The sequence below is a fragment of the Myotis yumanensis genome, unplaced genomic scaffold, assembly GCF_028538775.1.
Source record: "Myotis yumanensis isolate MYYU_CA2020_CCGP unplaced genomic scaffold, mMyoYum1.0.hap1 SCAF_1, whole genome shotgun sequence".
In the NCBI taxonomy this organism is placed as follows: Eukaryota; Metazoa; Chordata; class Mammalia; order Chiroptera; family Vespertilionidae; genus Myotis; species Myotis yumanensis.
The window spans coordinates 63,303,543-63,326,073 of record NW_027223752.1 but is presented as its reverse complement, the minus strand read 5'-3'; the positions used below and the strand labels follow the sequence as shown (position 1 = coordinate 63,326,073).

At 46.0% G+C, this 22,531-nt stretch overlaps 1 protein-coding gene across 2 annotated transcripts in view; it reads right to left on the bottom strand.

The window, feature by feature from the left end:
* Positions 1–263: 263 nt before the first annotated feature.
* TNFAIP8L3 (TNF alpha induced protein 8 like 3) overlaps positions 264–22,531 on the bottom strand; it is a 39,187-nt gene continuing 16,919 nt past the window's right edge. Inside the window, exons 1-2 of one of the 2 annotated variants that reach the window (XM_070422916.1) lie at positions 18,326–18,407; positions 264–1,783 (exon numbers count right to left, since the gene is read on the bottom strand). In XM_070422916.1, coding sequence (XP_070279017.1) covers positions 1,221–1,783; positions 18,326–18,338 — 576 coding nt within the window. In that variant the 5' untranslated portion in view covers positions 18,339–18,407 and the 3' untranslated portion in view covers positions 264–1,220. Of the gene's footprint in view, positions 1,784–18,325; positions 18,408–22,531 lie in introns of those variants that run through there. The other variant, XM_070422905.1, reaches the window with a different exon arrangement.

Here is a 22,531-nt window from a genome sequence, read left to right as displayed (position 1 = left end):
GAGGCCTTACTCTTCATTTTCTTCTTCCTTTAAATCCCATTATCCTTAACACTGTATCTAACTCCAAGGAATTTTATTTTTTATCCTCACCTGAGGATATGTTTATTGAATTTAGAGAGAGAAGAAGGGAAAGAGAGAGAGAGAGAGAAACATTGATGTGTAAGAGAAACATTGATCAGTTGTCTCCAGTACAGCCCCAACCGGGAATCCAACCTGCAACCTTCTGGTGCATGGGACGACGTTCCAACCAACTGAGCACCCGGCCAGGGCAGGAATTTTATTTTTGAATCACAATTCCAAAACCTCTTGTTGGAAGGGTAGTTTTAATTTACTAACAAACTAGAGAAAACAGCACACAATGACTATGAGAAGCCAAGAAAGATGGGTAGGGGTTCACTTTGCCTGACTCTCCTGTGCAGCTGGAAAAAACCCTCCTGTGCCTCACGGACTGTGCCCCTTAGAGGAGGGAGGGTGGTCCTGCAGGGAGCACAGTTCTCCGCTTCTGAGTGATGGGTGGGACTCTACCCGCCCGCTGGAGGATCATAAAACCGCACATCTAAGATCCAGAAAACAGAGCTTTTGAAAAACATTTTCCCAATGTGCAGCTATACTTTTTCACACCTTTAGATTCATTTTAAATTTGTTTGAAATAGCACATCTAGAGACAGATTGCAAACCCAGCCCACCAGAGCCTATTGTTCTGTTCTCTGCTGCTTAATAGTCTAGATCCAAGTGGATTCCTCTCACACTCTGAAGGGAAAAGAAAACCCTACATTAGAGTTTTCAAAATCGTGAACATACATTATTTCATTTGATCCTCACAGCAGCTCAGGGAGCAGGCAGGCGGGCAGGATCCAGAGGATGGAGTCGTAACTGGTGGAGCTGGGAACCAAACCCATGTCCTATGCCTCCTGGGCCAGGGCTCCTTCTACTCCACAGATGAACTGAGCTCTCCTTGATGAGCAGGGCAGCCTTTCTGCTTAGCATAGAAGACATGTCCTTTGGGCTCGCAAACAAAGGTGATTTAAAGTACAGACCTCGTCAGCAAGCTCAGAGGATAAACACACCTGAGCTCAATTCGGCATCCACATCAGAGGGATGAAAAGGACAGAACATGGGCGTCTTCGACGAGGGTTACTTCCCGTTTTCTTGACTCTCACCCAGACCACACTGGGGGGCTGTGACTGGAACGCAGCAAAGTCCAGGAGGAGGGAAAATATTCAGAGGACTTTCTCATCTAGCAATTTGTTGATTCCTTCACACATCCTCTTGAGGCTGGGTCTACAGTTTCCATCTGGACTATAAAGGGTGGAGAGGAACTCCACATCAGCAAAGTGGTTGAAGACGTGGTTGATGCGCCCGTGGGTCCTGGGGGTCAGGTGTCGCTGCACCAGTTCATGCACCAGGTCCTTGCACTCGTGTAGGAGCTTGGAGAGCACGTTCCTATCGAAGGTGTATTCCACCTCATAGAAGCTGACGATGGTCATGGCGGTCTGGTTCAGCTTCTTCCTGAACTTCTCCACGATAGCAACCTCCTCCTGGTTGAACTGGTTGTTCCGGTAGAGGATCCCGATTTTGATGGCCACCTTGATTAAGTCTTTCATGATCTTGTGGGCTTCCTTCTTGTTGTGGGTGTGCTCTTTGGTGACTTTGTAGAGCTCATCAAAGATCTCACTGCTGGTGTCATCAATCAGCATGTTGGCCACGGTCTTGCTGGCTATTTTGCTCAGAATCTTCTTCTGGGCTTGAAGGGCAAAACTCTTTGAACTAAACACATCGGGACCTACGATAAGAAAAGAAATGAAAGTTATGGCAATAGGAGAACCATTTGTTATTTTCCTACAAGTGACACACACTAATTTGCACTTATGTTCTTAGAGCAAAAATCCATGCTTTTAGAGTCCACACTCCCTAACTGAACCCCACCCATGCCTGGTCGCCACATGGTCCTGTCCACATGACATGCTCATTTACTCTTTGAACCTTCTAAATTGTGCTCTTCCTTCTCTGGAACGGGTCTCCTCTTGTCTAGGCCAAATCTCACCTCTTTACACCTACTTCACATACAGCCTTCCAGACTCTATTAGATCACAGAGGACTCCCTGTTGTGGCTGTTGCACTGGAAGCCATTCAGTTTTGCAAATTATACAGGAGGAAATTATAGCTTAATGACAAGAATGTAGTCTTTTTTTTTTTTTTTAAATAAATCCTCACCTGAGGATATGTTTTTACTGATTTTAGAGAGAGAGGAAGAGAGAGAGAGAAACACTGATGTGAGAGAAAAACATCCATCGGTTGCCTCCCATAAGTGCCCCACCTGAGATTTGAACCTGAAACCTAGATATATGCCCCGACCGGGGATCAAACCCAAAACCTTTTGGCGTATGGGATGATGCTCCAACTGAGCCACCTGGTCAGGGCAAGAATGTAGTCTTTTTTTTGGCTGAGTCTCAGAATTCATAGTTCATAGAGTCTAAGATGTGTATTTTTCCAGTTTGATATCTTGGAAATTGAGATGCATTTACAGTCGCTGTTGCCAGGTGGCGGTTGTGCTGTGGTTGTCATTACCTTTGTGCATATCAACTTACACAATAGGAGCCAGAAGTTTGGGAGAAAAGTCAAGAGTACTTTTGTAAGAAATATTGCCTCGCCAATGCTCCGACGGCACAGAGAACCGCGCTGTGTGGGAAGTAAGACATCGACAACGTCAGGTCAAAGGTGCTTCAGCCAGTACTACTCTGACTGTGATCACCTTGAGGTGTGTTTTTCTGAAGCTCAGAAAAACAAAGCCAATTTATTTCCCTGTTATTTTCCACTTTATGAATGAGAAAGAGAAATACATGTTAAAAAATAGTAAGTCTAAGTAAGTCTAAAAAGGATGCTTCAATAAGCATAAAATAAAAAATTCTAAGAATACAGCAAGCAATTTAATTGGCAGCACCTTTATCTTTCTTAAGAACACATAAAACAGCATCTTACAATCCATGGTGCCTTAGATCTGATGAAATCCCCCGTGAAGTCACCAATTAGCTGGAGCTGACATTTGAAATGAACCCCCCTGGCCAGCTTGACTCATTATTACTATCTTCCCAAGGAGAGTCAAGTTGCCTGAAGACAGAGACAGGAGTTTCGAGTTGCCATAGCACCTAGCTCAGTTCTGGTTACAGCGATGGGATGGTGTCTGTTAAGTACCGGAGAAATATTGCAGAAGAATAAGGAAGTGGTAAAATATGGTGCGAACTTACACTGAAAACACAAACCCCAACAATTTTCCTTTGAGAACCGAGGGCCCTCTAGGTCCCTAGAGCTTTTGCCCAGTGCTCTGTGGCCACCCCGAAGTGACAGATGTGATATGCAGAGTGGACAGCAGCTTCTGCAGTCCTTGTCGGGCCCGTCCCCATCTCATCTGCCACCCCCTCTGCCCAGCCTGGATTCATTCCCTCAGTGGACAGTGATTAATTCCTGGACACTGAGGTCTTGCAGACACAGACTCAATAAACACTCAAACACAATGTAGACATAGGCCCCGGGGCTTCCTCCAGCTGCAGGCCTCTCACGACTGGCCGGGCCTTGCTCCCTCAGCCCTGGGTCCTTCCAGGAAAGTGAATCCAGCTGCAGGCTCTTCCAGCTGCAGGTCTCAGGGGACTCCACCCAGAACTAAAGTGGTGGGTGCCACAGCCTCTCACAGCCCCAGGAAGCTCCCTCCCTGAAGTTTGAGATCATAGCAATTTCAAGCAACTTCACAGCCAAGTAGCCCTGACATGGCCAAGATGTTCCTTCAGCCTCGATGACTCTTCCGTCCCCTGAAAAAGCTGACTTCCTTTGTGCCCTTCCAGAGTTTGAGACAAATAATATTCTTGCCCCACCTGATGATCCACCACAGTCACCAGACCTTTGTGTGAATAACCTTTGTTCCAAAAACATCAAATCGGTCCTTGAAAGACAAATATTTACAAGCACATAGGATGTGCAAAAGATGGTGCTGTGTGCTCAGAAGTCAATTCCACAGGAGAAGCTGAAAGACTTTGTTACTGAAATATGTACATGTCTCCTCAGGTGATTATTCTGACGGGAACAACGAAGTCTAGCTAGATCCGTTCTGGAATATCACAGAAGCACGAATCAACTGAATGTGTGTTCACTAGAGTATAAGCTCTGTGGGAGCAGGGACTTGTGTCTAAGCCCTCCTGTCTGTCCATCCAGAGCCCAGCGTGTTGGTGGCACATGGCAGCCAGTGGCTGGACGAGGGGCGCGCTGGCTCTGTGCCAGGCACTGCACGGTGTTAACCCTGTGAGCTGGGTGAAGCTGGCATTTCTACCAGCGCCTCCCTGCCAGCCTGATTCCAAGCCCTCTCTGTTCACCAGCAGCCTTCCCAACATTGTTCTCTAGAGCACTGCCCGGCACACCTTTTGCTCAGATATCCCTCTAAGAATTTGAAAAACGACGAGCCTCCTTGCATTATTAACTTGACAGTAGTATTTTTCACTTCATGGTTAAATAGTTATGTTTCTAATAGATATAACTTCTATATTGTTAATATTGCTACATAAAAATTGTCCTTTTATTTTTTAAAATATGTTTTTATTGATTTCAGAGAGGAAGGGAGAGGGAGAGAAAGATAGAAACATCAATGATGAGAGAGAATCATCGATTGGCTGCCTCCTGCACATCCCCCATTGGGGATGGAGCCTGCAACCCAGGCATGTGCAGGCCTGGGATAAACCTTGACCTCCTGGTTTATAGGTTGAAGCTCAACTACTGACCCACACCGGTCGGGCTAAAATTTAACCTTTGGAATAATTCCTTTAAATGTGTCATCGTAACAAACATATCACAGCGATAAAACACCCAGTACTGTCCATTTAAAAATGCTGGTGGGTGCCACTTGGGGGCCAACATCCTTTTTGTCCCTTGGTTTCTCTGCAGTCATTGAGCATTTGCTATCTGTTCAACTCTGCATGAAGTTGAACCCCCAAATGCTTAATTGGGTTCTACTTTGAATATGACCCCGCAGGGGGGTGAGATACAGACAAATGAAACAAAATAGAGAAACATGTGAAGTAGCCCAAATTGGCATGAGTGACAACAGCTCTGAGGGCTATGACGGTGGACTGCAATGCGGGTAGACAAGGATGGCTACATAGGAGGTGGTTTCTAAAAGCACAGAAACAGGCCAGCAATTTCCCCAAATCACAAAGGCCCTCATCGGTTTGCAGCATCTCTCTTGCATAATAAACATGTGTTTTTTACCTACAAAGGAGACTTGGGTACAAGTTCCTCGGCGAGGGCCCAGGAGGTCACAGGTATAGCGTCTCCAAAGCTCTAAAGATCAATAGTCATCATCCAAATCACAAGGAAAGCTTTAAGAAAAAAACCACAAACAGCAATCAGCAGATTCCCACACTCTGCCCCAGACCGCCAGGATTAGCATCTTTAGGAGCAGGGCCAGGAATCGGAGCTCCCTGAGTGATTCTGACGTGCTGGATGCAGGGGCCCCGCCGATCATGACATGCCCCAGCGAGGATCCTTCGGAATACTAGTCTTACTAGACGTTCCTGGAAGGCAGGTTCTGTGGTCACTTCAGTGAGTGTGTAGCTGACTCAATATTGTGACTGGCTTTTGATGGTTTGTCAGACCAGGCAGCTTATTAAAGGCCTTGAGAAGTTCTGCAGGAAAGATATCTGCGTAGTTTTATTTAGCCTACCACTTCTCAAACTCACTGGACCTTAGGAAATTATATATCCCTCCAACAGTATCCTGTGGCATACATGATGGGAAATGTGGGGAAAGCATTGACAGAAATAACCTCAAGGCAGCACTCTAGTCAACGTTTACGACTCTCGGGGACCTGTGGGGAGGCGTGTGTTCCCAGCATACACGCTTGATTGCACGATTTAAGGAGGGTGTGTGCACTGAGGGAGGGCTGGGAGGGGCAGTCCTACTCAAAATACTTTTTGCACATGGAAGTCTTGGGCTTGTTTCCCACCATCCACCCGTGTGCCTCAGCTTCCTGCAGAGGGCCCCTGTTGGTGGCCCGCCCTCAAGGAGAGACACTGCAGGCTGACGTGGAGGAAAAGGGGCCACAGGCTAACCTGACAAGCTCAGGGAAGGCCTGCATAGTGAGTTTAATTCGTTCTGAGACCGAGCTCTGAGGCCTTGCAAACTCAGAGACCTAAAGTAACCACAAAGGATGGTCTGAAGCGAAAACCGTTTTAATTAAAAAGCAGTCCAGCCGAAACCGGTTTGGCTCAGTGGATAGAGCGACGGCCTGCGCACTGAAGGGTCCCAGGTTCGATTCCGGTCAAGGGCATGTACGTTGGTTGCGGGCACACCCCCAGTAGGAGATGTGCAGGAGGCAGCTGGTCGATGTTTCTCTCTCATCGATGTTTCTAACTCTCTATCCCTCTCCCTTCCTCTCTGTACAAAATCAATAAAATATATTAAAAAAAAAAAAAAAGCAGTTTATAGTGGGTAGTCATGTCCTAGGCTGGTATCTCCCCTGACAAAGGTTAATCTTTACCTTAACTGAGCCTATTGTCTTTTTGCATCTATGATAACATATCATTGAAATGTCAAAGTAATTTTCCTTTTTCCTGGATCCCTTAAAGCACAGACACCACTCTGCAGAGACCACAAATCCCCTTGTTGTTACTAAATTAATTGTTGACTGTTAACTATCCTGCACCCACCTAAGTAAAATAAGTATGTGTCTATCATTTTACTTTTTATCCAATCCTAGAGGTTTCCTCGCTTTGCTTTCTCCCACCTCCTTAATCTATCACCGGTGGAGTTCATGTAACCCACTTATATTTTCTCTTTTGATTGTAATGTATAAAACAAGATGAAAACCCGCCATTCTCTGGAGCATTATCTCAATACAGTGGGGCCTTGACTTACGAGTTTAATTCGTTCTGAGACCGAGCTCGTTAAGGAGCTCATTAACTCAAATTACTCTGTCAACTCAATGCAAAAAATTGGCCAAGAGACAGCTGGTATCTCAAAAAACTCGTTAGTCGGGACACTCGTAAGTCAAGGCCCCACTGTACTTTGAGATTCTGCTTCCCGGCAATTGTCGACAAATTTGAGTTTGGCTCAAATAAACTTACAAAAATTATTTGCAGGTTTGAATGTTTCTTAGGTTAACACTGAAAGGAAGAGAGTGAGCCTCGGGAGCCGAGGTCAGGAGTACACGTGGGATATCTGGGGAGACAGGCCTGACTATGGGCACAGGCTTGTTTGTGGAAAGACTACGAGATCTAGAATAAACCTGTCCTCTCATCCCTGTGTGTAAGGCTTAAGAAGGCTCTTTTAGCCAGGGATGATTCTCTTACCCATATTTGAACAAAAGTTCCCATTCCCCAGCCATAAAAAGTAATGGATTGTTTAAGTACCCCGGAATCTCTGAGTATGTAGATTGAAAACACGATTATGCAGCTATTGTATATTGCACCTGACTGGCACGCTGAGACAAGATTGATGAAGCTACAAAATTCGTCCTTGAAGAAAAAACAGGGGCTTCCTTAAACCAAGACTGATGGAGGAGCTCAAGCGAAAGAATTATGAAGTCAGTGCTCTGAGAATAAGCACTAGAACTATGTAGGGAGAACGGCATAATAATGGTCATGAACTAGTTTGGCGAAAGAAAGCAAAAACATTTAAGTGGACCCTTCGCTGCATGGAAAAGTGCTGGGGCCAGTCTGAGTTGATGTTTCTATAAATGATGTTCAGCCATAGTACAAGCGATGTACGTTTTTACGTTTCTAGAAAACACTGAGCTCTCCCAGATGGTGAAATGCCAAGCTGGTAGCGATAAACAGCGGGAAGCTGGGTGAGTGGGCAGAAAAGAGGCAGCTGAGCTTCGCGTGGTAAGAACAAGGTACTACATTCTGGGGAAATAAGTGGTGGTGAGGACAGAGGACGGTCTCTGAGCTGACAGCCACAGCCCAGAAAGGAGTCCTAAGCATCACCCAGGATGTGTCCTGGTAGAGAGAAGCTGGGGGACAGACTCAACTCTTCTCTCCATACTCACAGGACTAGGTAACTTTCCTACCTATGGTCAAGGTGTGGGAAACTTGTATATGACTATGGTTACCTGTGTCAAAATTATAAAACTGGAAATTGTGTGTATTCGCCAGTATGTACTCACATAGTATCACTTCATTTCTATCAACAGCTTAAGATGATGGCGAGGCAGAGTTAGCTAAAAGCGTTTAGTAGAAATTAGGAGTGGAGATCGTACCCAGAGGAAACCAATCTGTGGTCCTTAACAAGCACCATCCATCAAAGCATGAGACCCAGAGTGCAAGGCAGGTGGGAGGGGTGAGTTCCCAGGGCACGGGGAGGGGAGGGTAAGACCCGGGCAGAGGGGGATCTGTGGTAGTCCAAGTTGCTGGCACTCAATCACTCACACTTAAGTGATGGAAGGAAAGTCCAAGCAAGCCTCCTTGAGATGGAGCAGCCTCACCAATGACTTCGAATTTGAACTTCCACGATGCACACCCATCCCTCTGCTTAGCTGCACATACTCTCAGAGAAGCTGATTAGACCAGTCCTGTCCCTCAGGGCCCATCCTTCACTAATGACAAGGGGCCAGGAGCCAGTGGAGAGACTGACACCCCGCCCTCCCTTCCTGCTCTTTGTTGTTCCCGGGGTGAATGAGGAGGAAGAGGGGTTGACGGTGGGTAAGGTGGTCTGCAGGATGGCATATCCATGGTGACGATACAGCACCTTCCAGAGAAGACACGGCCTCTGCTTTAGTTTTTGGTGGCCTCTTTGTAGCTGCGGGAACAAAACTACTAAGGAACGATTAAGTAGTGTTTTGAAATACAAACCTGAAACAGTTATGGTTCCCAGAAAAACTAACTGAGTTGTTGCATCTCCAGCGGAGTCAAACTGGAAAACATCTTCCTTTTCTTGTGTAAAAGTGTGGTTCCTATACTGCTGGGATATTGAGAAAACGCAGCACTGGTGGTGGTGCAATGAGATGAAATCATCAAGTAACCTTTGAGTTAGGGACATGCCAAAACTTTGACTCCCCCCCCCCCCCCCCCCCCCGTAATGATCAAAGCTGAGAAGCTCATGAAAAATGCCCTTTCATACTTGAATGAGATGGCATTTTTAAGGCATTAAGAAAGGTATTTTGGGATACTTTAAAAGGCATCACAGTACAATTTAGATGGCCTGGGAGGGTTAGGAAATGGATTTCTCTTACTGGAGGATTAATCCAGCACATTCTTGAGGCCTTCTTAGGTTTGGCCCCTACCCTACCTTCCCGAGGTCCCCAAATTTCCACCACTTGCAATAAGAAGTAAGCAGCTCTGGTCCTGTGGATGGGGTTGCCATGACTTGGAGGGCAGCAGCCTGTACCAGGCACCATTAGTGGGTGTGCACAATGAAAACATTAGAACTTCTATTCTATTTCCTTGCTCTCTAATGGGCTAAATTAAGCTTTTCTAATATTTAACATACAGGCTGACCCTAGGGCTTGGAGTAGGCAATTAGACACACATGAGCAGAGTAGAAACAATAAGCCAGGTAGGGAAGGTCACCAGGGTGGGAAGCCCCAGGTGCCTATGGGTAAAACTGGGAGGGCAAGTATTGTTGGGTGGGACCTCACCCCCCAAGGTGACCTTTCCTCCCGTGGCATGTCCCTAGTCATGTGGCAGACCCCCTTAGAGGAGGAACAAGGGGGCCAGCGAATAGCTTCAGATGACTCCCATACAAGCCCTTGCAGGACCACTCCCCTAAGCATTAAGCCCTCAAGATAATGAGGCTCTGACCCACATTAAATAATCTCAGGAACAAAGCCTCGGGTCTGTTGACCACAGAGACAGAGTTTTGGTCAAACTAGAGATAATATCCAGGCCTCAGTGTGTTTCAGCTCCAGGCCCAGAAAAGCAACAAAACCAGACAAAACAGACACAGTGGCTGCCTCAGGACCAGCTGCACTGACTAATGGCCTCCTACCTGAATGCCGATCAACCTGTAGAGACCATGACCCTGAAAGGACACACCTGGAAAAGCTGATGAATATTCTATTGAGATCCTCCCGAGACCTCCCCTGAAATCCTCGCCTTTGGGAACAGATAAAACCCCGTAAAGCAGTGGTTCTCAACCTTGGCTGCACATTAGAACCACCTGGGAATCTTTTTAAAATCCTGATTTCTGGACCCCATCCTCCGGAAATTCTGTTCCTTTGTTACTACTGTTGTGGCCCCACCCCATAACAACAACAAAAAAAACCCAACAGAATTTCCGGAGGATGAGGCCCAGAAATCAGGATTTTAAAAAGATTCCCAGGTGATTCTAATGTGCAGCCAAGGTTGAGAACCACTGCCTTAAAGCAAAGGATCAGCAAGTGTATTGCACTCTCTCTCTGGTGAGCATGCCCTTGCCTCTCCCCACCTCTTCCGCGCGCACGCGCGCGCTCTCTCTCTCTCTCTCTCTCTCTCACCAATGCCTTTCTCCCCCTTTCTTCCCTCAAGGTGTGTACCTTTGCTTTCTTTCTCCTAAGCTCCAACGGCCCTTCTTTTGCCTCAGTAACTCATTTCCTGAGTCACTTCTACCCGTGACTTTCTACATAAACTTTTGCTTGTATTCGAGTTCCTTGGCTCTGAATTCCTTTCTTAGCCGAGCTCAAGGACCGAGATATAACCTCTGGTGCCTTTCCCACTGGTATGTGGTATCCTAAGGGAACCCTCACCTGGGCAGTGGGTAGTGGATCCCTCACTTGTTTGTTCCCTCCCCGCAATTTTGAATTATTTCGGCATATGTGTATGTGTGCTTGGTTAAACAGACTCACTGATTATATTATTTAGTTCTAACTAAACTAACTCACAAAATGTACCAGTGATTTTTAAAGATTCCTGCAAGAAACACAACTGAGGACTGAAGATGTTCTGCTGATCGTGGCAACACAAGTGAACAGCAAGAACATGGCGGAGCGGACATCTATCCTCAGCGCAAGCCCTTTTCCGCACCCCGCTTATAAGGTAAAAGTAATGATCTAATCAGATCTGACAAGAAATGGGCCATAAAAGTTTCAAAAGTTCAAATAAGATGATTTGAAATATGGATTTCAAACACTTTTACTTGCCTTGAGACATTCCCAGAGGCAGAAGGCAGCCATGGCAATAAGCGAGACAGATAAACGAATGGGGATTCTGATGCTGGCCTGTCCTGTGGGTGCTGGGCAGGCAATGAGCCTCAGCAGACTATTGGGGAAGAGCGATGAATCAAGGATGAGGCTGGTGCTTCTCCCAGCTTGGGAGACCGGAGGGGTGGGGGTCGTTAAGGCACCCCCAAAGGCAACAGGCATCTGGGAATGTGGGGGGAAGATGACTTCTCCAGTCCTGAGCATGCTGCGTTTGGGGGACCCGGAGAGGGGGGGCATGTGGGCCACACAAGGCTGTGTAGTGGGCACCTCCAACTAAACTTGTCCTACCCTGAGCTTCCCATTTTCGCATCCAAACCCTGTCCCTTCCCATAAAAGCAAGACATGGTGAAAAGACCCTTCTTCCCTAAGAAATTAGCCAATTAGGGGTCCTGAGGGATAATGCAAATATCTATTTCGATGGTGTAAGCTACTCTCTGTTCACAGCTTGCTGGGCATCACTGTAGATCACTGTGTCAGAGCTACACTTTACCTTTCCTAGGCAGTCTCTCTCCCCTGTGTGGTCCACCACCAAACCATCCCTTTTCCCTCACCAAGAGAATGAATTATTTAAAAAATAAGGGTTGGAAGTGAAAGGCAGGCTTGGGTACAGAGGGTTGGCAGTTGGTGGATGGAGGGAGAAAGGACTGAGTTGCCAGAAACAACTGAATGCAGAGAGGGGGTGTGGCATTAGCAGTCTCCACTTCCTCTGCCACATGGCCAGTTGTCCCTCCTCCAGCTTGGGCTTGGGTGTCCCTGAAATCTTGCCTTTGGCTCAGGCCTGGGAGCAGGCACAGAAATTCATTCATCCAGGGGTCTGGAGAGAGGATTAAGTGTTTTGGGGGGACCATGCATGATGAAATTTCTTGGCTGTATTGGATATTTTAGGGTGCTGAGCAAGGATATACAAAAGCAATGGTAGTCAAACCGGGCACTCCTTATAGGAAAGCAGGTTCAGATCATTGCAATACCTTGAATTAGATAATTACACGTTAAAAGCAGCATTTCACCATCTTCAAGATGAAGATCACACTGTTGTTTTTTTATTGCAAAAATAAATTCCTGGGCCTTGAAATAACTTACTGTTTCAGGTGAAATGGAAGATATCTGTAATACTATCAACAATAAAATTATATGTTAAAAAATATAAAATAAAAAACTAAAAAAAAAAAGAAAGAAAAAAGAAAGAAACATTGGCAGGGGCAGCTATAAACCCTACTAGCTCCTTACCTCATCTTAGTTTCCCACCAATCCACCCATCCACCAGCATAGAGGAATCTGTAACTCAATTAATAATAACCATATCAGAGATAATGTTAACTTCTGAGCACAGATTCTGTGCCCAAGGTAGTGCACACCATGTATTGGATCCTCACAAGAGTTCTGCAAGAGAGGGACTGTGAGTTCCGTTTTATAGATGAGGAAACTGAGGCACAGCAGATTTAAGTAATTCACTAAAAGCTGAGAGGCTAGTAAGTAGCAGAGCTGTAGTTCCAATCAGCGCCAGACAAAGCCTGCAATCTTTGCTTTCATGCATCCGCTTTCAGAAAATTGTCCTTGGCTCCCTAGTGACTGTGATTTCTCACTTATTTGAGACACTAGATAGGCCTCAATTAAATCCCCATCTAACAAGGAGATTTAGATTTCATCCTTTTTTTTTTTTTAAATACAAAAAGCCAGTCTTACTACACAATGGAATAATACCACATATTCATCAAGTTACATGAAGCTTTCATTTTTAAAGGGAATTTTATGTATTTCAACAGAGATACATATTGATTTTGTTCTTCATATTGATTATACAGATGGCTCTGAAAAGTGAATGAGTGATAATTTTACTTATGAGAGCTAACTGTGAAGTCACCAGCAGGTGAATCATCTCCAACTCAACAGGTTAATTTTGGAGATCTGAGAGATATTTTTGTCTCACTGCAGTAGAAGAGCAACCATCACTAAAAACATCTACTTACATGATTTCTTTAAACTCTTAATGCCTGGCCAGTGTGGCACAGTGGTTGAGCGTTGACCTATGAAATAGGAGGTCATGTTTCTATTCCCGGTCAGGGCACATGCCTGGGTTTCAGACTCTATCCCCAGTGTGGGGCATGCAGGAGGCAGCTGTTGAATGATTCTCTCATCATTGATGTTTCTATCTCTCCCTTTCCCTTCCTCTCTGAAATTAAAAAAATATATATATATATATAAATATATATATATGTACACACACACACACACACACTAGAGGCCCAGTGCATGAAGTCATGCACCAGTGGGGTCCCTCAGCCTGGGCTGTGGGATGGGGTCTAAACTGGCTCTCCAACATCCCCTGAGGGGTCCCGGATTTCGAGAGGGTGCGGGCCAGGCCAAGGGACCCCACCAGTGCACGATCAGGGCCGGGGAGGAACATGGGAGGTTGCCCAGCTGGGGAGGGACCGTGGGAGGGCTCCAGGGCATGTCCGGTCCATCTCACTCAGTCCCAATTGGCTCGACCCCAACAGCAAGCTAACCTACCGGTCTGAGCATCTGCCCCCTGGTGGTCAGTGCACATCATAGTGAGTGGTTGAGTGGCCTTAGCATATCATTAGCATATTACGCTTTGATTGGTTGAATGGACGACCAGACCCTTAGCATATTAGGCTTTCATTATATAGGATATATATATTAAACAATACTTATTCACTCCTCTCCCACTCTTTTTGTATCTAACAAATAACTAGTGTCTCTCCACCCAGTTGGAACAAATCTTAACATTTTGTCCTCAGAGACAGAGTGAGGTAAGTCACATTCAGGCATAACAGTAACAGAGTCCACCTATGTGTGAACAGTAACTCATCATATCCTTGCAGCAGCTCTATGAGTAGGCACTAAATAGCATCACCATCAGCAGCATTTAAATCCAAGGAAACCACAGCCAAGAGAGACTACATAGCATGTTTAAGCTACCATTTCAGAGTGGCAGAGCTAGATCAGACCCAGGCAGACTGCCCCAGAACCCTGCGCTTTAATCCCCCACACTGAATGGCCATTCATGAGGTGATAAACATCAATCGTTTTAAATGGTTTTTGAATTATTGTTCACTTTAAAATGGAGATGGAGCAGGTGTTTTTCCTCAGATGCATTTCAAATTTATAGGCAAAACAGAAAATAATGTAACAAACTCTACTTGGGTGGCCACCGCCCAGTTGGAACAAATCTTAACATTTTGTCCTCAGAGACAGAGTGAGGCAAAGCCCTCTTTGTTTTCAACTCCCTCTCTTTCCCTTCTATCTCCCCAGGTTGAATTGAATTTCAGAAGTTGATGTGTCTTTGTCTCATCTATGTTTTTATACTTTTGCCCATGAGTATGCATCATCCACATTATATTGCTCAGTGTTCTTAAATTTTGGATAAGGTGTCATACTACAGAATCTTTTGCAACTCTTCATTCAACATCATGCTTTCTAGATTTATCTACTTTAGTCATTTAGTTGTTTATATGAACATGCTATATAACCATGTTTCCTGTTGATGGACATTTAAACTCCTTCCACTTTCTGCAAGAAAAAGGCCCACAGACGTGTCTTTGTGCTCACACAACAGTGTACCTAGAATGCAACTGCCAGGTCCTGTACCAGAGAGGTTGCCAATTGCTTTCCAGTGAGATTGCACTAATTTTCACTCCCAGCAGCAATGTATGACTTCCCACAGTTCCACTTCCTCATCAACACTTCAAATAGTCCACCTTTCAATATTTTGCCAATCTGATAAGTACAAAATGGTATCTTGTTTTAATATAAACTTCTTTGATTCCTGGTAAGATTCAATATATTTTCTGTGTATGAACATCCAGGTCTTTTATCTGTGAGTTGCTCATTCATATAATTTATTCATTTTTATTCCCTCCCAACTTGATTGTATGTCTTTTTCCCAGCTAATTTGTCAGAGCTTTTAATACCTTATGGATGCTAATCCTCTGTTGATCACACTATTGCCTCTCAGGCTGTAGCATTATCTTTTAACTTACGTGGTGTCTTCAGTTATACAGAAATTAAACATTTTAACATAGTCATATTTATCAATATTTTTCTTTATAGTTAGTGATAACTTTGCATTTTTTTAAAAAATATATTTTTATTGATTTCAAAGAGGAAGGGAGAGGGAGAGAGAGAGAGAGATGGAAACATCAATGATGAGAGAGAATCATTGATTGGCTGCCTCCTGCACACCCCCTACTGGGGATTGAGCCTGCAACCTGAGCATGTGCCCTTGACCGAAATTGAACCCGGGACCCTTCAGTCTGCAGGCCGACACTTTATCCACTGAGCCAAACCAGCTAGGGCTGCATTGTGTTTTTAAAAATCCATTCCTGCCATTAGGTGATAAGAGAGTCTTAACATATTTCCCCAAAATCTTAAGGTTTTGCTTTTCACATTTAGGTCTTTAATCCACCTGGAATTTATTTGTGCATATTGTATGAGGTACCTTTTTCTTCTCACAATTTACTTAATTTATTGAATAGTTCATCCTTCTGCTGTTGATCTCTTAGGCCCGTGGTCGGCAAACTGCGGCTCACGAGCCACATGCGGCTCTTTGGCCCCTTGAGTGTGGCTCTTCCTAAGCCTTAGGAGTACCCTAATTAAGTTAATAACAATGTACCTACCTATATAATTTAAGTTTAAAATAATTGGCTCTCAAAAGAAATTTCAATCGTTGTACTGTTGATATTTGGCTCTGTTGACTAATGAGTTTGCCGACCACTGTCTTAGGCCATCTTTTGTTTATCAAGTTTAAATAATTCATGGGCCTGAGGTTTTTACTCTGTTCCATTGAGCAATATCTACTTCAGTACCAATATCACACTGTCTTGATTGCTATAAAATTACTATACTCATAATAAACCTTGATAAGCCATAGGGAAATTCTCCTCACTTTGTTCTTCTTAGAAATTATCTTGACTATTCTTGCCTTTTTCATATGAATTTTAGGATCATTTGACCAAATGCCATGAATACCCTGTATTAATATGGGGTAAACTGGAATCTTTATATTAAGCCTCCCATCCAACATGATGTATCTCTTCATTTAGTTGGATCTTCTGTGTCCTTCAATAATGTTTTACAGTTATTTCCTCAAAGCTATTGCATATCTTTCATTAGATTTACTTCTAGGTACCATATAGTTTTGGTTGTTACTATAAGTGTAATTTTTTTCTATTATAGTTTCTAAATGGTTATTAAGGATATATAGGAACCCAACTGATTCCTGTATATTTATCTCCAATTGAGAGATTCTGCTGAGTTCTGTTATTAATTCTAATAGATTTTATGTAGCACATCTTGGATTTTTTTTTAAAGAGCATTGGAGCACTATTAAGAATTGCTTTTTTCTTTTTTAAAATATATATTTTATTGATTTTTTACAGAGAGGAAGGGAGAGTGATAGAGAGTTAGAAACATTGATGACAGAGAAACATCGATCAGCTGCCTTCTGCACACCCCTAACTGGGGATTTGCCTGCAACCGAGGTACATGCCCTTGACCGGAATCGAACCTGGGACCTTTTAGTCCGCAGGCTGACGCTCTATCCACTGAGCCAAACCAGTTAGGGCATCTTGGATGTTTTTTATGTGAACAACTACATTGCCTGTACAAAATGATTGTTTTTTGCTACCTCCTATTTCTTTTTCTTGCCTTATTGAACTGGTGGGAACCTCCAGTACAATGCTGAATAGTAAGTATGTTCTTTGGCATCCCTGTCTTGTTCCTGACTTTAATAGAATTATCTCTAAAATCTTTCCACCATATGATATCTAATGTGGGTTTTTGATGGATATCACTTATCCAGTTAAGGAATCTTTCTTCTGTTCCTGCTTTGCTAAGGCTTTGTTTCAAGGTAGGAATATATGTCTAATTTTATCAAACACTTTCTTTGTAACCAATGAGATGATCATACGGTTTATCCCTTTTAATAAGTGAATTTAACCAATTATTAAAAGACCCTTTGATCAAAGTCATCTTTGCTTTCCAAAGATAAGCCATACTTGGTCATGATGCATATATATTTAATATACTGAAGGATTCTATTAGCAAATATGGTATTTAGCATATTGTAAATATGACAAAAGGTGAGATGGGTCTATAACTTTTTCCTAGTACAGTCCTTGTCTGATTTTGATGTTAGAGTAAACTATCCTCATACAATGGATCAAGTAGCTCTCTTTTTCTGTTCTCTGAGACTGTGTAAGATGAAGGTTAACTGTTTCCTGAAGGTTTAATAAAACTTGCCTACAAAGCCCCTTGTGATTAGTGTGCAATCCGAGAGTGGAGAATCAGTTTCGGTAATGTTTATTCATGTGTGGGAGAGCAATAATCCCTTAAAACAACAAAAAGTTTCAATTTTTGATTTAACAGCTATTTTAAGCTCTCTAGCTTTCTCCTTTCTTTCCCTAGAGCATCCACAAAGTAGGCAGTCTGTCTGAATGGGAGATCATCCTCAGGAATAAAGCGATAAACACCATCACTGGCATAATGTTCATCTTGTTGTATTTTGAGAGGAGAGACCGAGGAGCTATTTCTCAAAATATTTTTTCTTCAATCATTTACTTACAAAAAATGCTACATGAGCACTGAGAAAGTCAGAAAAGACAGATGAGCTAAAGGAAGAAAATGAGTCCCCCACAATCCCACCATGCACCATGGTTAGCATGTCTGTATTTTTCCAAACATTCTCCCAGGCATTTATGCTTTAATATTCACAGACACTCTTTCACTAATGCTCAGAGGCCTGGTGTATGCTCTCAGTTTGGGCAGTGTCTTCCATGTAGAAGTTGTGCAATAGATGTGTGTTAAATGAATGGCTGAATGCATGATTTAGCATGTCCTTCCTCATCCTTGAAGGCCCAGATTCTATCTGTTTAGGGTGTTCCCTGGAATGAGGTGCGCATTCATGAGTGCGGGCTGAACTGAAGGCACTCACATACCATCTGAACTCAGCACCAGGTCCAGCCCTTGTCTTTCACATGGAGCCTCCTTCCTGGCCCCGTGGGGCTGGCTGCCTGTCTGCACTCCTACAAGCCGCAGCAGCAGCATCTGGGGCACCGGATGCATCACCGCCACACCCTCCGTGCTCAATCCCTCCATGACGGCAGCCCCCACCCGTCCTGCCACCCCCAGAGCCTCCTCACTCACGCTCACCAGCTATTTTCATACTCAGGAGCTGTTGGGGATCCGAATAGAACAGGCCACGTCTGCCTCTCTGGTGATCCTCTCTCTCTGCTGTTAGTGCTCAAACTGTTCACCACAGCAGGCGCCCACAGATCCAGGCTTAGGCCACCAGGCTGCTAACAAGGACAGCAGTGGGATGCTGAATCCAGAACTGGGGGAGGACGCCAACTTGGTAATATGTGAAATCAGTAAATAGATCGATGCCATAAAAATGTCAGTCTTTGGAAATCTTCATTTTTGGAGTGCAGGTGTAAAACCTAAAATGTTAAAAAGAAGGGAACAAAATGGAACCAACTCTAGTCTTTATTGGAAAATAAAATATGGCCTGAGACAATGTGTGTTTCAGCTTAAAAAACAGAGGCTTCTGGAAAGTGCTGGAGTTAGATAAAGATAGTAATGCATTAACCTTCAGCTTTAAAAGAAAAAGGGAAAGATAAACGGCTAGCTGTCCTAGAGAGGTCGTAACACACGAGGGAGAAGAAACCAGAAGGTACTTCAGGATGGGAGACGATTTGGCAGACAGCACCGTGCCTCGCTCAATGTTCTACTCAACTTCTTTTAGTGAAATATCAATTTTGTGCAATGACATTTTTGGATTTCAGTCAACTTGAAAGTGGAGCAGCAGGGAAGGAACACGTAATATATCACTTATAATACCCCTTACGTATATTCTGTTGCAATTGTTTTTTTTGTGTTCATGAGTTTGAGATCTGAGACATGAATCAAGCCTCATTTTGGATATCCACGATGCCACGGTCGGTATCTAGCCAGCTTGCAGATGGGAGGTGGCACCTGCAAGGTCTGAGGTTGGGCTCCAGCGCTCAGCGGGGTCCCTGCTCTGACGGAACCACCCTGAGCCCGGAGGTCCCAGTCACATCCCTCAAGAAGAGCCAAACCGGCTGTGGGGACCTGTCTTCCTGGACGTTACTCAGAAATGCATCTTTCTCTGAGGCTTCCTTTCTAAATTATACTTTCTCCATACTTGTCTCAAAGGCAGTAAATATCTATATATAAAACCCTAATATGCAAATAGACCAAATGGTGGAACAACTGAATAACCGGTTGCTATGACATGTGCTGACCACCAGGGAGCATGCGTGGAACATGGCGGGCTTTGGCAGCAGAGGGTGGAACATGGCAGTCATTGGCCGTGGCGGGATGGTAGAGCAGGTGAACGGGGCGCCAGACCAAGGTGGGGCACTTGTCACTGTCATCGGGGCGAGCCTCTGGTGGTTACTGAAAATTCTTTGCTCCTGCACGCCGTGGTCCTGCCCGGCGCTCGCACCTGCTGCTGGCCCCAATCATTGGCGCCATCAGCAGGTGCAAGCGGCAGCTGCCAGCCCTGATCATCCCTGAGGGCTTCTCCACCTCCCCCTGCTCCTGAGGGGCAATCAGGGCAGCAGCCGCTGCTCGCACCCACTGACGGCGCTGGCCCCACTCACACCACTGCTGGTGCTGGCCCCAATTGCTCCATGCCATCAGTGGGTGTGAGTGGGGCTGGCACTGTCAGTGTGTGGGAGTGGCTGTGGCGGGAGCGAGGCTGCTGGCAGACAGGGTCAGGGGCCATGGTGGGAGGGGCTAAGCGGGGGTGTGGAGGATGGAGGATGGGCTGAGACCCGCCCCTATGCCCACCACAGCCTCGCGGCCCACAGTACCTTTCAAGGTGCATGAATTCGTGCACTGAGCCCCTAGTCCTATATAATAAAAGGGTAATATGCAAATCGATCGAACAGTGGAAAGACTGGTTGCTATGACATGTGCTAACCACCAGGGGGCAGACGCTCAACGCAGAAGCTGCCCCCTGGTGGTCAGTGCGCTCCCACAGGGGGAGTGCTGCTCAGCCAGAACCCAGGCTCATGGCTCATGGCTCATGGCTGGCGAGTGTAGTGGCGATGGTGAGAGCCTCTCCCACCTCTGCGGCACCGCTAAGGATGTCAGTCGGACATCCCCCGAGGGCTCCCGGACTGCAAGAAGATGCAGGCTGGGCTGAGGGACCCTCCCGAGTGCACGAATCTCATGCACCAGGCTTCTAGTCTCCAAATAAAATTACATTTCATGGTAATATGAGATAGTGCCACCAAAAAGTTTCAAATGAAATCACTGGATATGGTCACTCCAAGATGCTGACAGTGACTGTCCTGTGGAGTCAGGGTGCCAGTGCTGGGGCCACAGAGTCCCTCCCCAAATACAGGGCAGACCCCAAGTGGAAAACTGGAGAGCGGATCCCGGTCCTGTCTCTAGCCATATGGGGTGGCAGCAGGGCGTGGAGGTGAGAGCCTGACCCCACAGTGCACTCAGCATGTGCTTTGCACTCAAGTTTTCACCTTCCTGGTTTCTCGGTGTGCTTAACGAGGGAACTGAACTAGATGATTCTAATTTCTTTTATTGTCTCAGTATAATAGTAACTTCTACAGAGTCAGAAATTGAGTTTTTAAATCCATAAAGAAAACAACCCTGGCATATATGAGACGTGAGCCAACGGCTTATTAGTGTTCCCTCCTGTCTCGGGCTCCCCTCCATCCATGTAGCTGGCTCCCCCCGGGTCTGCCACTGTGGTGCTCCCCCAGAGGAATGGCTCCTGCCTTTCTCTCCCTCTGAAGCTCCTGGGGCACTGACCTCAGAGCCTCCAGCTTTCCCTTTCTGTGGCTTCCCTCCAAAATGCCTCTCCCTCCCCTGATTTCATGGGGCCTCGACAGGCTCTGTGAGACATCAGCCTGTGCTCTCCACAGGGCAGGGGTTAGCAGACTCTCCCCAAGGCCTCCTGGGCTAGTCTCAGGGCCCAGACCACACTGCAGACTGCCAGCTCCAGCGGGCTGCCCTGTGCTGCTGCACCTGGCATGGAAGTTGTGTCCAAAATCCCAGGGCCTCACACATCCTCTCGTCCCACCTCTCTGCCCCAAAGAGAAAGTGCCTCACCTTTCTCCAGTCTCTGTGCATCTTCTCCCTAGATCCAAGTGCCCCTCCTCCCTTCCTTGACCCCCCCACATGGCCTATTCCAGTACTTCCCACGGCTGTACTTGTTTGTTCCCTGCAAACTCCCCAGGGTCGGGGGCCGGGGGGAGAGGTGGGGCTAGACTGCCGTATCTACTGTGGTATCCCTGGCACATAGTAGGAGCTCAATAATACATTTAAACCTCAGAAAACCAACAGTGAATGGTCAGCCCAGGAAGTGATGTCATGGGGGACAGGATGGGGTTGCCAAGAGGGGAGGCCTGAGGGAGGATGGCCAGGGTAGGGGGTAGGGGTGGGACAGAGGAGCTGTGGTCTCCTTCCCTGGCTTCACCCCAAACTCAATGGCAACTGCTTTCACCAACTTCATCCCGTGGCCTCTAGTTGTCCCTGAGGAGTGTTTGGACACACGGAAGGACATTTTTGTTGTCACAGGATGTGAGTGGAGGGTTCTATAGGCTATTAGTGGGTGGGGCCAGATATGCGAACTATTCTGCAGCACACAAACGACTCTGTAAGGCCAGTGGCACCCTGCCACTCCCCTCAGCCCTAGGCCTACCTGACCTCTGTGGCAGGGGACCTCAGTCTGTCACTGCTTTCCCGACCACCCCGCCCCTTGGTCCTTCTCAGCCTCTCCAGGGCTCCTTGGCCTCTGTCCATGCCTGAGGTCTGGTGTTCTCCTGCGTTCACTCAGGGCTCTCTTCTCTCTTGCCAGGGACTCTCCCCGAGTGAGATGTCACCCCTTGTCCCGGTGCTGCTCCCTTCCTGCCACATCCCAGCCCAGGAGTCTCTCCTGAGGCCCAGCCCCACATATATTACTGCTTACCGGGCCTCTCTATACGAGGGTCCGACAGACCCACCCCTCGCCACACGTTCAAAACGTGACTCATCTCCTTTCTCCAACCCTTTGCAGCCCTCCTCCTTGTAGTATAAGTGGCTCGGCTGCCTGCCAAGAGTCCAGACAAGAACCTGGGGGCCATCCTTGCCTTCTTTTTCACCTCACCTCCCACATCTGATGGTGCATCACATTGTCGACTGAGCTTCCTTGGTATCTTCAAATGCCTCTGCCTTTCTCTGCCTCACTGACACCACCTTAGAACAGACTCTCCTCATTTCTCACCCGGACGATAGTCTGTTTCCTCACTCCTCTCTCTACTCCAGCTTCCATTCTGTATTCCGCTGGGCTGAGAGCTGGCTTTGATGGTGCTACTCCTTTGTAAGAACTGG